This window comes from Zeus faber (genome assembly GCF_960531495.2).
Source record: "Zeus faber genome assembly, chromosome: 4".
In the NCBI taxonomy this organism is placed as follows: domain Eukaryota; kingdom Metazoa; phylum Chordata; class Actinopteri; order Zeiformes; family Zeidae; genus Zeus; species Zeus faber.
The window spans coordinates 9,705,358-9,720,064 of record NC_137191.1 but is presented as its reverse complement, the minus strand read 5'-3'; the positions used below and the strand labels follow the sequence as shown (position 1 = coordinate 9,720,064).

Genomic DNA, 14,707 nt, shown 5'->3' with positions numbered 1-14,707 from the left:
TTTTGCCGGAGTGACTCCCGGCTTTTAAAAAACGTCATTTGAAAGATGTGTTTCTACGAACGAATCGTTTGCGTTTCCACCCACCGTAAGAACACTCACAATTCTATGTGTTTGAGATGTTTTATAGTGGTTACCATGGAAGCGCTGTGCCGTGGGATTATTTTATTGTAAAAAAGCCCCCCAAAAAAAAAAAAAGAAAAAGGCTTGGGAAACAGCGGTGTAAGGCATTGAAGAGAGAGTCGTTGGGACAAACAAGAGTGAAAAGTGAGGAATTCCGATCGGGCGTCGCCGAGACGCGGCGGCCGACGGGCGTCCAGATCCGCTCCTAAATCTCAAACGGTCGCCGTGTTGTTTGTTTTGCAGAGAACAACGGCCGTGACAAATGCGACAATTAAATCACCGTGGCAACGGCGTATTAGACGGCTGATTATGAATTAGTGGTGAGGCCCGTGTTGCAGTTTGCCACATCACTGAGCTGTCAGAAGAATTCAACACGCGGCCTTGTGCACCCCCATCCCCACCCCCGCCCCACCCCACCCTCACCCACCCCCACCAGGCTCTGGTGGCTGCCTTTTCAGAGGCTGAGGAGTGACCCGTGCTCAAAAATCTTGATTTTTAAAAAAAAATACAGCAGCATAACATTATTTATCACCTGTAATGCTCCTTAAACAACCCTGTTGACCTGAGTTTGGACTTTTTTTTTATTTGGGCTTCATTAATATGTCTTCATTGCTGCTCTTATCGCTGTATGTTGAAGAGTGATGGATGGCCGTACTTTCTTTGAAGACCATTTAAATCAAAAATGTTCTATTTTGAATATTAATGCTTTTTATCAAGCGTTTCCCACCAAATGTATTCAGTAAACCGCAGTAAGTGTCTTGGAACGGCATCCCTACACCTCTACCCCCAGAAAATGCACGGTTTCATGAACACGCAAATTAGACCCTCCCGACCACACACACACAGACGCGTGCTCGCACGCACGCACACACACACACACACACACACATACACACACACATAATTGGTCAGGCAGCCAAATAACTGTGCACTCTATTCACAATGGCAACAAACAACATGAGTGAAATGCAATCTTGCATGTTTGAGCCTCATTTGGACTAATTATTCCCCAAAATCCACAACTTGCTGATGTTTCAACTTTGGAGAGAAATTTCGACCATGAATTGCATCCCAAAATAAAATAATCTGCCATATTTGAGCAGCTGGGTTTTATTATTGGTATAATTATTAATCAGCTGTTATGACAATACTACGTACTGACTACAGCTTCCTGTGTGTTGGCTAGGTCTAGGTCTGGTTTTACCAGGTCAAGCTCCTGGTGTTTTTGCGTAATAGCCCATGATTAGGTCGACCTGACGACCCAAAATCTGAGACCTGTCGGTGCCGACTGTTTTACAATGTATTTTTTCATTTTTACAGAGATCGTCTCATTCTTCCTCTTCTGTAGAATAGTATGAGGACCGGCCCCCAGTTTTGCACTTACAGTAAAACAATCTGTATAGGCAAAGCCAAGCTTCCAAGAGGAGGTAATGGGTAAGAAAACACCGCTTAGAGTCGAGGGCGGTTGTGAAAATAATTAGAAGGCAATCCAGCAGGTGGTAGCATCCCGATGGCTTGTCATTCAAATGAAATGCTAAAGAACTGTTAAGAAAACCTTGATGCCAACAGCCCCCTTAGTGTTGCCGAGGTTGAAGTGGCTCAAACCTTGAAACGGATGAATAACATTTGCTGCGTCAGTGCAAGCGGTGATGAGGCAACAGATTAGTAGAAGCATTAAAGTCGGTAAATGCAAAAACAAAATAGTGCATTATTCTCCTTCCCACAGCCGTTGCCTCTGGAAGGTATTACTTGTGCCGGACAAAGGCCAGAAAGAAGGATGCCGCTGCTGCTGCAAATACCCTCTGAGGCGGACAGCGGCCTTGGTCACCAGCGATGGAGATAGAGATCACAATGTCCGCAGGGACCGGGCTAAACGCTGCAACTCTTCCAGGCAGTCGCTATCTGTATCGCCGGCTACTCTGACGAAAACTATTACATTAACATGCTGTGTTGTGTTGTAATACAACATACAGTATGTTATATTAACCTATGGGGAGGTTCTGTCCGGAAATAGTCGCATTACTGCTGTAAACAAGACTATAAAATAAGACAGAGATAGAGCCAGATTACACCTTTTATCCTGCTCTTTCTCTTGGAGAATAATGCAGGGAAGGCCTTTAGTGCAGGAAAATAAGCATCAATTCAGGCGGGGGGAGGTTTTTTTTTGATATCTGGATATCAAATTTGATGTATTTTTTATTATTTTATTTCATTTTATTCATATTATTTTTTATAATCTATTGTTATGATCATTTTATGTTATGGGTCAAACGTATTATTATAATTATGCCATAGATTACAGTATACCTCAAAAAGTCCCACACCCCCTTTCCCTATGTTATTGGTTTCATCCAAAAGTTGCAGGAGGAACTCAGTTGACGCGACAGAGTTGCCAGGTCCACTTAAAATACGCAACTTTGAGCTTTAAATTAGTTCAAAACCACATCACAGGTGTTAAAATAAATAATCATCTATATAAAGTGGACGTCGTTCAGCGTTAACGGGACGCGTCGCCGACCGCCCGTCCCCCCCGGACGCCACGGTGCGTCGATGACAGAGAGGGAAAGTTCCTCTCGTCTTCACTTGGAAACAAGTGAAATAAGAGAAGTTAGGGATTGAGAAATTAAGGAAAACGTGCATCAATGCATGCACACACTCCGCTGCCCAGCGCTCCTGGTCGCCAAATCAACCGCACCGGATTGTTTTTCCAGCTTCTCTGTCGTTCAAAACCATGTTATACGTGTTGAAATATATAATCTGTGCAAAGGGAACGTCGCTCACCGCGAATGGTACACGCCGCCATGTTGCCGTGACATGCCAGAAAAGCCATGTATAATGGTGGCTTGCATGACGCCCCTGAGTTCCGGCACATACCCACAATGCACCTGCCGTACAAACATGTTAATAACACAGTAAGTCTCCCAAATGGAACAGCTACTACCAGTTAGGCTGAAGGTAAGCGGACAAAATAACGGTGTAGAACGAGCAATGAAGAGGAGCTGAAGCAGTGAAAGCTCCTCACCGGCCGCAGCCCTGTTCACCAGGGCCTGTTCCTGCTCAGGTTCGGGAGTTGGTTATTCCGTGTCACTTCCGAGATAAATTCCATTGCCTCTGTTTCGGGAGAAAAAAAGCTGGTGACTTGTATAAGCTGCAAATCGTCTGTTAACGTGACAAAGAACCGACGGAGTCGTTTCGATCGAAGACAGACGTGTTTTCAAGCACAAACCCCTGCTGAAAACGTCAGAATTCCAACTTTAATGGCCGTTCTTTTGGATGTCGTCGGCCATTTTCCTTTATGCATCTAGGCCCGAGGGGGTCTGTTTTACTAGGAGTTATGTGATGGCTGCATTACAAACTCAAACCCAACTCTGGCCCGAAATCCAGACTTGGAAGTCCGACGGAAATGGCCGTCCCTTTGGGTGTTTTTTTCCCAGTAGGAGGTGGGACTTCAAACCAAGTTCAAACCCCGGCAGCAGAGCAGTGGCCCCTCAGCCTGCTGCTGCAGACGGCGGCCATCTTCCTTCCTTGCACTTCGGCCCGAGGGGGTCCGGGGAGGCGGGGTTCTCTTTACTTCTCAGGTTTACCCATCAAGGCTCCATTGACAACTTATGTAAGAAACTCTCCACCAGCCCAGCCCCCCCACCACCCCCAGTCTGCGTAGCTGTCCAAATATTGACATTTCCCTCCGTCTGTAATCTCTCCGGAGAAGCAGATGACAAGATGAATAACAGAGGTATGGATGGAAGCGGTACTCCTCAGAGGAGCGAGGTGAGTGTGTCAGACGGAGCGAGAGAGAAAGAGGAAACAGCGGAGAGCGACGGGGAAGCCGGCGAGTCAGACTGAGACGGTGGAATAAAAGGCAGAGCAGACGAGTGAGAGAAGGGGAGAGACGGATGAAGAGGCCGAGACGGGAAAAAAAACAAAACAAAACAAAAAAAAAAACAGAAGGGGGTTGACGGAGCGGTCGGTAATACACCTCCACGCAGACGACGCGCGCCTCGTCATGCACGCGTGTCCTTCTGATCGCCGATTTGTTTGCCTTCACGCTCTCCCCGGGTTTTGGGCGCCGATGATGGGTCGGATCAACGGCATCAGACGACGCGATTGGCCAAATCACGATGTTATGAGGAGGAGACGAGCTGATTGATTATGAGCAAGTAGATGCTTTTTGTGTTTTGTGTGTGTGTGTGTGTGTGTGTGTGTGTGTGTGTGTGTGCGCGCGCGTGTGTGTGTGTGTGCGTGTGCGGCGTGCGTGCGTGCTTGCGTGCGTGCGTGTGTGTGTGTGTGTGTGTGTGTGTCTGATGAGGTCACAGCGAGAAACAGGGCTGCTGGCTGAGCCTGTCATTACCAGTCACTGTTTGGGTTGTTGTTTGCTTCCTGCCTCGGGGATGAAAAGGTGCTTCATGGGGAATCAACAGCCGTCGGTGGCATTTGTTTGGGTGAATGTGCGGCGGAGGGGAGGGTGGAGGTGAGTCTGTGTTGATGCTGCTGGTTTGGGAAACAGGCAGGAAGGCGCGATTTGGGGCTAATATGGCCCCATCAGGGGGGAAGTGGTTCATAGACACTAATAATAGTTATAATAATAATAATAATAATAATAATAATAATAATAATAATAATAATAATAAAAATGGGGGTATTTTTTGGAAACATTTTTGCCAGCGACGGTTTACCCGATTGCCTCTTTCTTTGGTGGGTGGTGTGTGAGGCTGGGTTTTGTCAGAATCTGAAGCTGTGCGAGGACGTTTGTTTACTGGCGGCCGGCTTGGAGAGGTCTACGTTCCTCTGCGGGCTCCGATGCCCACACACCCACTGATGCGCTTTGATGTGCTTACATCCCATGTCCTATATATCTGTGACAGCGTGTGTGTGTGTGTGTGTGTGTGTGTGTGTGTGTGTGTGTGTGTGTGTGTGTGTGTGCCTGTGTGTACTTTTAGTCATAGGGAAACAGTGGTATTATCAGTAGATAGATTTGCGTAAGTAGACCCTTTGATCTGGAGCCATCCCAGCCTGAGGGAATGACAGATTACAGATTGGGTCTCTCTCTCTCTCTCTCTCTCTCTCTCCCTCCCTCCCTCGCTCTCTCCCTCTCTCTCTCACTCTGTCTCCCGAATAATCTCCCTCTCCCGCTCTCTCTCTCTGTCGCTCTCCTTGCCCTCCACTGTTCATCTCTGCCTTTGATCCTTTGAATTCTGACGCACCCGTATTGTCCCGCGCCGGGTTCCGAAAAACTGGGAAAACTTGCAAATCCAATCTGCAGACACGCGGAGCGGCTGGAGGGTCTCCTTCTTTTGATGACTCTCTTTTTCCCACAATCGTCCCCTCTAATGCCCCTGCACCCCAACACACACACATATACACACACACACACACACACACACACACACACACACACACACACACACACACAGACACACACACAGACACACACACACACACCCTCTTGTCTTTATTCTCTCTAAAAGAGTGTAATTAACGTAGCTGGCGGCTCTTCCATGCTGGTCCTACACGCGTCCGGGCGTCGGCGTGTGTGTTATTCTATTATATCGCCTCAGATGGTAATTTCATCTTTTCTTTTCTCCTCCGTCGCTTTTTGTCCCTTTTTCTTCTCGCTTTTGGCTGCGGCTCAGTGTCTATTGTACATCTCGTCCGTTTCCATGGGGTTGAGTGACGAGACGGCGTGAATAAGCAGCCGTCGCGATGCCTCTGCTCTCTCTCTCTCTCTCTCTCTCTCTCGGTAATTGCTGTTTTTGTTGCGCGGGCGACGTCGGATTTGTTCTGATTTCTTTCTAGATTTCTTCTCTTTTTTTTTTTTTTTCTTCGGGAGCGTTTTGGGAGGTGGGGGAACGGATGGGAGCGAGCGAGGGATGAGAAGAGGGAGGGAAGAGGGCGAGAGGTTGTGTGTAGCGCGTCGACATGGCTGTGATTGCACATTTCATTTGGAAAACAAACAGTCGGCCTCGTCTGTTTGATGGATGAGCGGCTTTTTTCGGCAAATTATTTCCTCCCTCCCTCCCTCTTTCCTTCTTGCTTTGTGTTTTTTTTTCATCAATTCCCTCTCCATCTTCACTCCTTTACCTCTAAATATCTCCCTCTCATCCCCCCTGTCATCCGTACCATCTATTCCTATACCTATTCCCCTATCTTCCTCCTCATCACTCTTTCTCTCTCTCTCTCCCTCTCTCTCTCTCTCTCCATCTCCATCTCTCCACCCCCCCCTTAAATCCAAGTATCTCCTTTCATCCCTCCTGTGCCACAGCTCATCCCCCACCTCTCTCTCTCTCATTCCCTCTGTATCTACCTGTGCCCACCTCCCTCCTCCTCCCCCTCATCCCTTCATCTCTCCATCCCTCCACATTCCGCCCTCACCTCTAAATACCTTTCCTCTCCTCCCTCCTGCCATCCGCTCCCTCTATTTTTCCGCCATATCTCCCCATTTCTACTCCCCTCTTCCTCTCCATCCCTTCATCACTCCACCTTCCCCCCATTACCTCCCGTGCCACATCCTCATCTCCCTCTTTCCCTCTCATCCACCTATTCCTATAAGCATTCCCCATTTTCCTCTTCATCAATCTCTCCATCTTCGCTCTACTCGGTATCTCCTCTCATCCCTCCTTCTCCGCATCCCGTTCCCCACCCCTTCGCACTCCCCTCTTCCTCCGTCCATCTTCACTCCTTTACCTCTAAATATCTCCCTCTCATCACGCCTGTCATCCGTTCCATCTACTCTTCCACTGCATCCACCTATTCCCACCCGTCTTCCTCTTCATCTCTCCAGCCATCCGTCTTTACCTCTCCATCCCTCTGTCTTCCCTCCTTCGCCTCTAAATAATATCCCTGTCATCCCTCCTGTCAGATATTCCCTCTGCTTTCCCACTGTATCTACCTATTCCTCCTCCCCTCATCCTCTCCATCCCTTCATCTCCCCATCTCTCCATCCTGCCGTCTTCCCTCTTTTACCTCTAAATAATATCCCTGTCATCCTTCCCATCCATCCGTTCCCTCCACATTTCTAGTGTATTTACCTATTCCTACTCCCCTCTTCCTCTCATGTCTCTATCTCCACCCCCCTACCTTCCCTCCTTACCTCTAAATATCTTCCTCTCATCCCTCCCGTCATTCACTCCCTCTATCCCCGACCCCCCACCACTGTATCTATCTACTGTACCTATTCCAACTCTTCTCCATCCCTCCATCACTCCTTAACCCTAAATATCTTCTAACCTTAATACCTCTCATCCCTCCCGTCTTTGGTTCTCCCCTTCTTCCTTCTCTTCCTCTCATCACTCCATCTTCCGTCCTTACCTCTAAATATCATCCTCTCACCCCTCCTGTCATTGGTTTCCTCTACTTCTCAAATCCCAGCCTTGCCCTCCATTCATTTTCCACCGTATCCACATATTACAACTCTGCCATCATCCTCTTCATCCCTCCATCCTCTTTTCCATCCATCCCTCCATCATTTTCTTTTGTCTTATTTTTAGGTTCTATTTGATGATTATCGTTGGGTTCAGTTTATATTGCCATGTTTTTTTTATGATATCTGAAACCGTTTTTTTTTCCATTGCAAAAGAAAAGTGCATTTTTTGTCATATTTTCATTCCATGGCTTTATCATTGTTGCCTATTTGCATGAAATATAGTCAAACAAAGTTGAACAAAGTCTCTATCTCTCCCTCTCCAGGTGCCGACCTGTTCTCCAACTGCACGGAGGAGTGCAAGGCCCTGGGCCACTCCGACCGCTGCTGGATGCCATCCTTCGTGGCGTCGGACTCGCGCCAGGGCCCGGACTACCGCAGCAACCTGCACGTGCCGGGCATGGACGCCACGCTACCGGACACTGAGGTACCGTCCTCCGCCCTCCACCCCGACCTGTCCGAGCAGCTCACCGCCGCCCTGACCTCCACCTCCTCGTCCTCCGCCTCCTCCTCCAACGCCGCCGCCTCGGCCAGCGATAGGTCATTCTCCACCTTTGGCAAGGACGGTCAGAGGTCACAGTCGCACCACAGCCTTCACCACCATCACCTCCATCAGCCGCCGCCGCCGCCGCCACCGCCGCACCACCACCTGCAGCCGTACAGTTCCAGCACGCTAGGGAGGAAAGAGTATGATAGGGGGACGCTGCCCTACAAGCCCACCTTCCTCTGTGAGTATCAGTACGAGAGCTCGCTGGGACCCTATGACTTCAGTCTGGCCCAGTACCAATACTAGAGAAAAACAAAATGGAGGATGGGGGAGGAGGGGGAGGGCGGGGGTTGGCGGGGCGGGGTGGGGGGGTCACCGTTCTGCCTCCTGATTCCAATCTGGGCTTATTATCATTTATGTTGCTCATCAACTGTGTTTGTTTTTTTGTTTTGTTTTTCAAATATTCTCATGTTTTTTATTTTCTTTTTTTGTAAATTATGAGTTGAAATGTTTTGATTTTTGATCAGTGTCAAAATTAAAATATTTTCTTTTGTTAAGTTAAGTCCCCCCTCCCTTTCCTGCATCCAGAATTCGGTCTAATCCGATTCCCGCCCCCGTACAGTATACAATACAATACAATACAATACAATACAATACATTACAATACATTACAATACAACACAATACAATACAATGTCTATAATTCTTGTTTCTTCATAAAAAATAAATATAAACAATAATAAATCCCCGTTGGATGAAAAAGACAACTGCTGTGGACACCGTTTATTTGTTCTTTTTTTGGTTTTGTTTCCTTTCTCTAAATTCCTCCATTAGTCTGCCCTTTCTGATCTCACGCTCATGTTAGAGAAGGTCAACCACCAATCGATCAAGGCGTTTATTTCGGAGCCAGGGTCTTCAGCAGCGTGGACCGTATGACATAACAAAAGCCAAAGGATGATTGTAGAGGACGTGTTCTTCGCACTGCGTTCGCTCGACAGCCAGTTATGTTCTGTGTCTCCTACCAGGATAATTAATTCCCGCCTGAATACCTTCGGCAGTACACACGCTGGATCCCTGCCTCCTGAGGTTTTAGGTCAGGAAAGGCTATCGAGTGGAAAACTTATAAGATAGTGATACAGGTAGATTTAAATGGTCGAAAGCCCCTACACACACACACACACACACACACACACACACACACCTAGCAGTCGGAAATTACTATAGGATTTTTCTAATGATCTTATATTAGGAAAAAGGGCGTTGGAAAAAAATAATTAAAAAAAACAATCATTAAAACAAAAAAAATCGCAAAAATAATTGATAATCACTGATTGACATTTCCACATTACATTCTTTTCTCCAAGAGTTAAAAAGTGGATTCAGCATATTCACACATTCACAAACACCGTCATTTCCTCGTTGCCGCCGCCATACTGACCCCCCATGATCCATGACGCTGCATGTTCACGTTTTGGGTTTCTCTCTCCGCTCCAGCAGGATTCATGACTGTGCTCTTTTGTTCGTCCGATAACCCGTGCGCCGCACCTCGTCCATTGCACGCGCCTGTGGGAGCCCGTGCTCGGCCGCCCGTGCACCCGCCCCTTTCCCGCCCCCTCACCGGGGCCCCTGGCTTCGACAGCGCCACAAGTCGCCGTCGAATCCGCATGGGCGACGACCGTCCCCCGGTTGGAAACGCCCTCACTCACGCGGTCCGCCGCGATTGTTCTGATCGCGCTCCCGCTGCGTCGGGCCCCGTGGAGCGCGTGGCGATAGGTGTGAGCGGCAAACGCGAGGAGCTCTGCTGCCACGAGTTGCACCCTGTGCACCGGCGGCACCCCGATAAAGCCTCCATAAATGTTTGATGATTCATTTATGGATAATTTATGAAGCAATTACCGCTCTTTATATTTCCTATGAATGACTTATTATGTGGCTGTAAAATTTTGAACATCTCTCTTTGCTGATTGACATGTTTTTGCCCCCCCCCCGTTCCTCCTTCCACTTTCATTATGCGGCGTTTGAAAGCCGGCGCTGGATATATATATGAATAACTCGCGCCTGTTTCCTCCTCTGGTGGCATCCCGCCGTCACACGAGAGGGTTTCAACTTGACGTGTGTCTCTGAAAGGTCCCCGAAAGGGGGAGGGGGGTGGGGGTGGGGGGGACGTCATTCCATTTAACGAGTCTATTCTCCTCCTTTTCAGCCCGCAAAAGGATTTGCTAGCTCGTTCCGCGTGGACCTGTCGGAGACGGCGTGAAAATTCTCGTTCTAGACCACCGACGCTGACGCTAGGGACGGCCAAATAAATAGAAAATCAACGACGAAACAAACAGATAACCAGCGTCCAGGACAGGGCAACCGCAGCCTGTTTATTCAGGACTTCATTATCTTGGGCGGCCAACTATAAACCGGGGGAGACAACCCCCGCCGACTTAAACACCGAGTAGCTGTAGACCTCTCACTGAGGGTTAGATCCGTCTGAAGGACCCTCGAAAAAAACAACTAAAAAAAAACGAGAGAAAAAGAAAAAAAACAACAAAAAAAAACAACCCCCGTCGGAGGATTTGTTCTAAGGCCTTACTTCCTCTCAGCGGGACTGAGACTGCGGGGGGCCGCCGCCGCCACCGCCCCGGCGTTGCGGAGCTCACACCGTCAGCGCCGGAGAAAGGAGCGAGGAGGAGCCCGAAGGGAGACGAGTGGGGACTAACGAACTCGCAAAGGGAGGATTTTTGTCACGGGAGGAGGTGGGGGCGAGGGTGGTGGTGGGGGTGGGGGTGAGTGGTTCGGGTGGGTGGGGCGGGTTGGGGTCCCCCCCCCACCCCCCCCCCACCCCACCCACAACGAGAGGCGACGGTGATCTGGTGTGCCTGTTTACACGAGGAGACAAAAATACTGAAAGTAATGATTCTGTACAAACTTAAAAAAAAAACTAAAAAAAAACCAATGTCACTTGGAACCCTTTAGCTATTTCTACAGTCACCATGAAGCCAACGATGTACAGGAACTGAGGAAGGAGGAAGAAGAGGAAGATTAAAGAAGCAGGAAGGACAACGGCAAAGTAAAAAGCGGGTGTGAGGGTTATGAGAAAATGAAAAAACTATGAGTGTGTGTGTGTGTGTGTGTGTGTGTGTGTGTGTGTGTGTGTGTGTGTGTGTGTGCGAGCGAGAGAGCGACACGAGCGTCAATTCTGTACAGGTAATAGAGGACAGTAAAAAAAAAAAACACTCAAAAAAAACCCAAGACGGTGGACAACTAAGCAGAGATGATGATGTGCATTACTATAAATTCAGTAACTCCGGCTTTTCAACTTGACTGTCTTCATATAACTTTTTATTTTTTATTTTTTATTAATATGATTTCGCTTTCTGTTGTACTTTCCGTGTGGTCAAAGTGTTTCAGATTGTAAACTAATTCCAACAACTTTACCGGAAAAAGAGTGGCTCCAGGGCGGGGTTCAGCTCCCTTTCACTTCAGGCACTTCAGCAGAGCTCCAAGCCCAATAATGCGACGGCTTATTCCCTCACGAAACCCACCACATCGCCCGCGCCACGACGCGGCGTCACCGGCAGAGGCTAATATTTCGGGGACGAAACGGGTCCCGGTACCATCCGCCTCCTGAGCTTCCTGGAGGGAAATGTGAAATGTCCCTTTAGGCGATTGGCCTCTACGTAAACAATCAACTCAAGAGACATTTAGTGGTTTCTATCATGTGTGCAAAGTGTTTACTGTGCTCTTTTAAGAAGCTTATATGAATATAAATATCTATATAAATCTATATACGATATCCTTTTTTGTTCTCTCTCAAGACTCTGTAATCATTGGTCAGTTTATATTCCTCCATGAGTGTCATTGAATCCGATCCGATAATAATAATAATAATAATAATAATAATAATAATAATAATAATTAATAAAAATAATAATAACAACAACAACAACAACAACAACAACAACAACAATAATAATAATTATTATTATTATTATAATTATAATTATAATTATATTAATAATAATAATAGTAATTATTATTATTATTATTATTATTACTATTATTATTTTTTTGTTATTATTATTATTATTATTATTAATAATATTTTTTTTTTTAAATTATCATTATTATTATTATAATACCAAGACATGGTGAGGACTTAAAGCCAACGATGGAGCATCATTTTTGCGGTTCGGGGGCACAGATCTCAGTGCTCCCGTCAGACAAGACAAAGATGGAGTTTGATGTTCTTATTTGATTGTTATTTTCCACTGTTTACGGATGCCGGACCTTGTGGTGTGCAGAGGAGACACCAGACTCAGTTGTGTATATTAGATAGACCATAATATACTGTATGTACATGTACTGTACAGACGCGGGACGGATAACAATGATGCTACTTATACATGACCTACACGCGCTGAGAAAATATATCGATGTTTACTTGGAAAACTGGCAAATACGTACGTGAAAAATCCAAAAATGGGTCCGTGCACACATACATATGCACCATTTGCACACACGCACACACACACACACACACACACACACACACCCACCCACACACACACACCCACACACACACACACACACACACACACACACACGCACAAACACGTGCACACACACACACACACACACACACACACACACACATAAACAGGTCAAGTCAAGTGGTGATAAATAAACGGTGTCATCGGTTTCTAAAGTAAAGTGTGTTTTTTCCCACCGTGCGTCTGGAAACTGTAACTGAAAAATGAAAAATTCACTGTGAAGTTGGGAATAAAAATGACTCCTTTGAGGTTCTTTGGTTATAGTTGCCGGGGATATTAGAACCTGAAACGAAACCACAGACGCACGTACGTAGCACTGGAAAGGCTCGTTTGGTGAAAGTGAAAGCTCTGGAAATGTTTCAAGCCAGATTTTTTTCAACCGGAGTGATTGGCATTAAAATCGATGAAATTGATCCGATGAGGCGAGAACACCTGCGCACCGAGCTGCAACACGCAGCACAACGGGGCAACTGCGATCGCAACTCGCCCATTTTGCTACGGCTCTCTCAGCACTGGATCCATTTAAAAGATGTGGATGCCAGTCGCTGAGGTTGACCCTGAATGAGCGACCAACAGGGTTACCGTAAGCCAACACTGTGGTTTTTCCTTTAAGGAACCAGTCGTGGCCACCGGGGGGAATCCTCTCCGGTCCCCGTTCGTACCGGAGGCCTCCGCTGCCCGATGTGAACCATATTAATGATTGATCTGAAACGCTCAACAATCCCTGGACGGAATTCACATCAAACGTGGGAATCTCAAGATGCCAGAGTCAGCCGCTGCTCCACTTTTTCCTCCAGTCCTCCCTCCGCGTGACCTCGATAGCGCACGAAAACCGTCCTAATACCAGTCGCTCTCCGCCATATGTTCATGCTGAGCTCTCCAGCCCTTTACCCCACCCCATCAGTGGTGGAGCGCCCCCCCCACCCCCCTACTCCCACCGGCGGCGCTTGGGAGGAGCACATGACGGGGGTGTTGACGCCGGGGGTCTGGATATCTCATCTCTCATAAGGCTCAGGGGTCATGAGGGGACTCACAATGGATCGCTCTCAAAATGCCTCAGAACAGAGGGAGGCTTTGTGGCCCCAGAGATCACAAGACGGGGCCAAGGGACGCACGGCAGGGAGTTTTTATTATTTTTATTTTTTATTTTTTATACATTTTTTTTTTTTTACCACCCAGAGACGGCGTGCTTTTACAACACGAGGACGGCCATAGGGGCTTCAGAGGATCCCAAGATATAAGACATGAATGCGTGAGTGTGTTTTTGCAGAGATTCTCACATGTGACAAATATAGAGCAACAATCATTTGGAAGAAATGAAGCTAAGGAAGGAAGGAAGGAAGGACAGACCACATTTTTGAGATGGAAACACCTTCACAGGGCTCGCTGGACCTGAATGCCTCAGACACAAGTGACGTTTGTTCCGATGGTCAGTCAAGAGGATGGAGGAGCTCCGTCATGGAGCGTCAACCCAACGCCCCCTGGTGTTCAACGCGTGCAAAGGATTCTTTAAACACTCCGACTTCATTGACGACGGAGCATCGAAATCTCACATTGTGTGGGGTGGGGGTGCTCCACGTCAAGATTTCCGATACGTCACATCCACCATTGACGGTAGTGACCAAGGTCATTTATAGGTCAAGGTCCAAGGTGCCCAAACCTCCTGTCAATGGCAGAGTGCTGACCTGCTCTGTGTCCTCATCATGGTACGGTGCTGTATGTCCACGGCGGAAAGGGAAATTGTTACACGACAACTAAACCGTGGCGTCCATCTTGTTTCGTCTCGGCTCCCGCCCTCCCCGGCCCCCCTTACCCAGGTCGGGTGAGGCGACCCGCCTGTCGGTCCGAGCCTCGTCGCCCGTCCCTCATCTTCCTCCAGCAGACACACTTCATTACTCCGGCTAAATAGACTCTCAACAGATCCCATCAGCCGGCGTTTACACTGCTGTGCTATCACCTTCCACCAGAGCCAACTTCTGCACACACACACACACACACACACACACTCACACACGCACACACACACACACGCACACACACGTTAACACAAACACTTAGAGAGCGATCCTTTGCCCACAAGATGAAGTCAACATGTGCATTGAAGACACACTGGCAAGCACAGACACACACACACACATATAT

At 47.7% G+C, this 14,707-nt stretch overlaps 1 protein-coding gene across 2 annotated transcripts in view; it reads left to right on the top strand.

The window, feature by feature from the left end:
• pcdh10a (protocadherin 10a) overlaps positions 1 to 10,281 on the top strand; it is a gene marked incomplete at both ends in the record, with an annotated part of 20,569 nt that extends 10,288 nt beyond the window's left edge. Inside the window, 2 exons of one of the 2 annotated variants that reach the window (XM_079998376.1) lie at positions 7,804 to 7,964; positions 10,228 to 10,281. In XM_079998376.1, the coding sequence (XP_079854502.1) occupies positions 7,804 to 7,964; positions 10,228 to 10,281 (215 nt within the window). Of the gene's footprint in view, positions 1 to 7,803; positions 8,331 to 10,227 lie in introns of those variants that run through there. The other variant, XM_079998375.1, reaches the window with a different exon arrangement.
• Between the last annotated feature and the right edge of the window lie 4,426 nt (positions 10,282 to 14,707).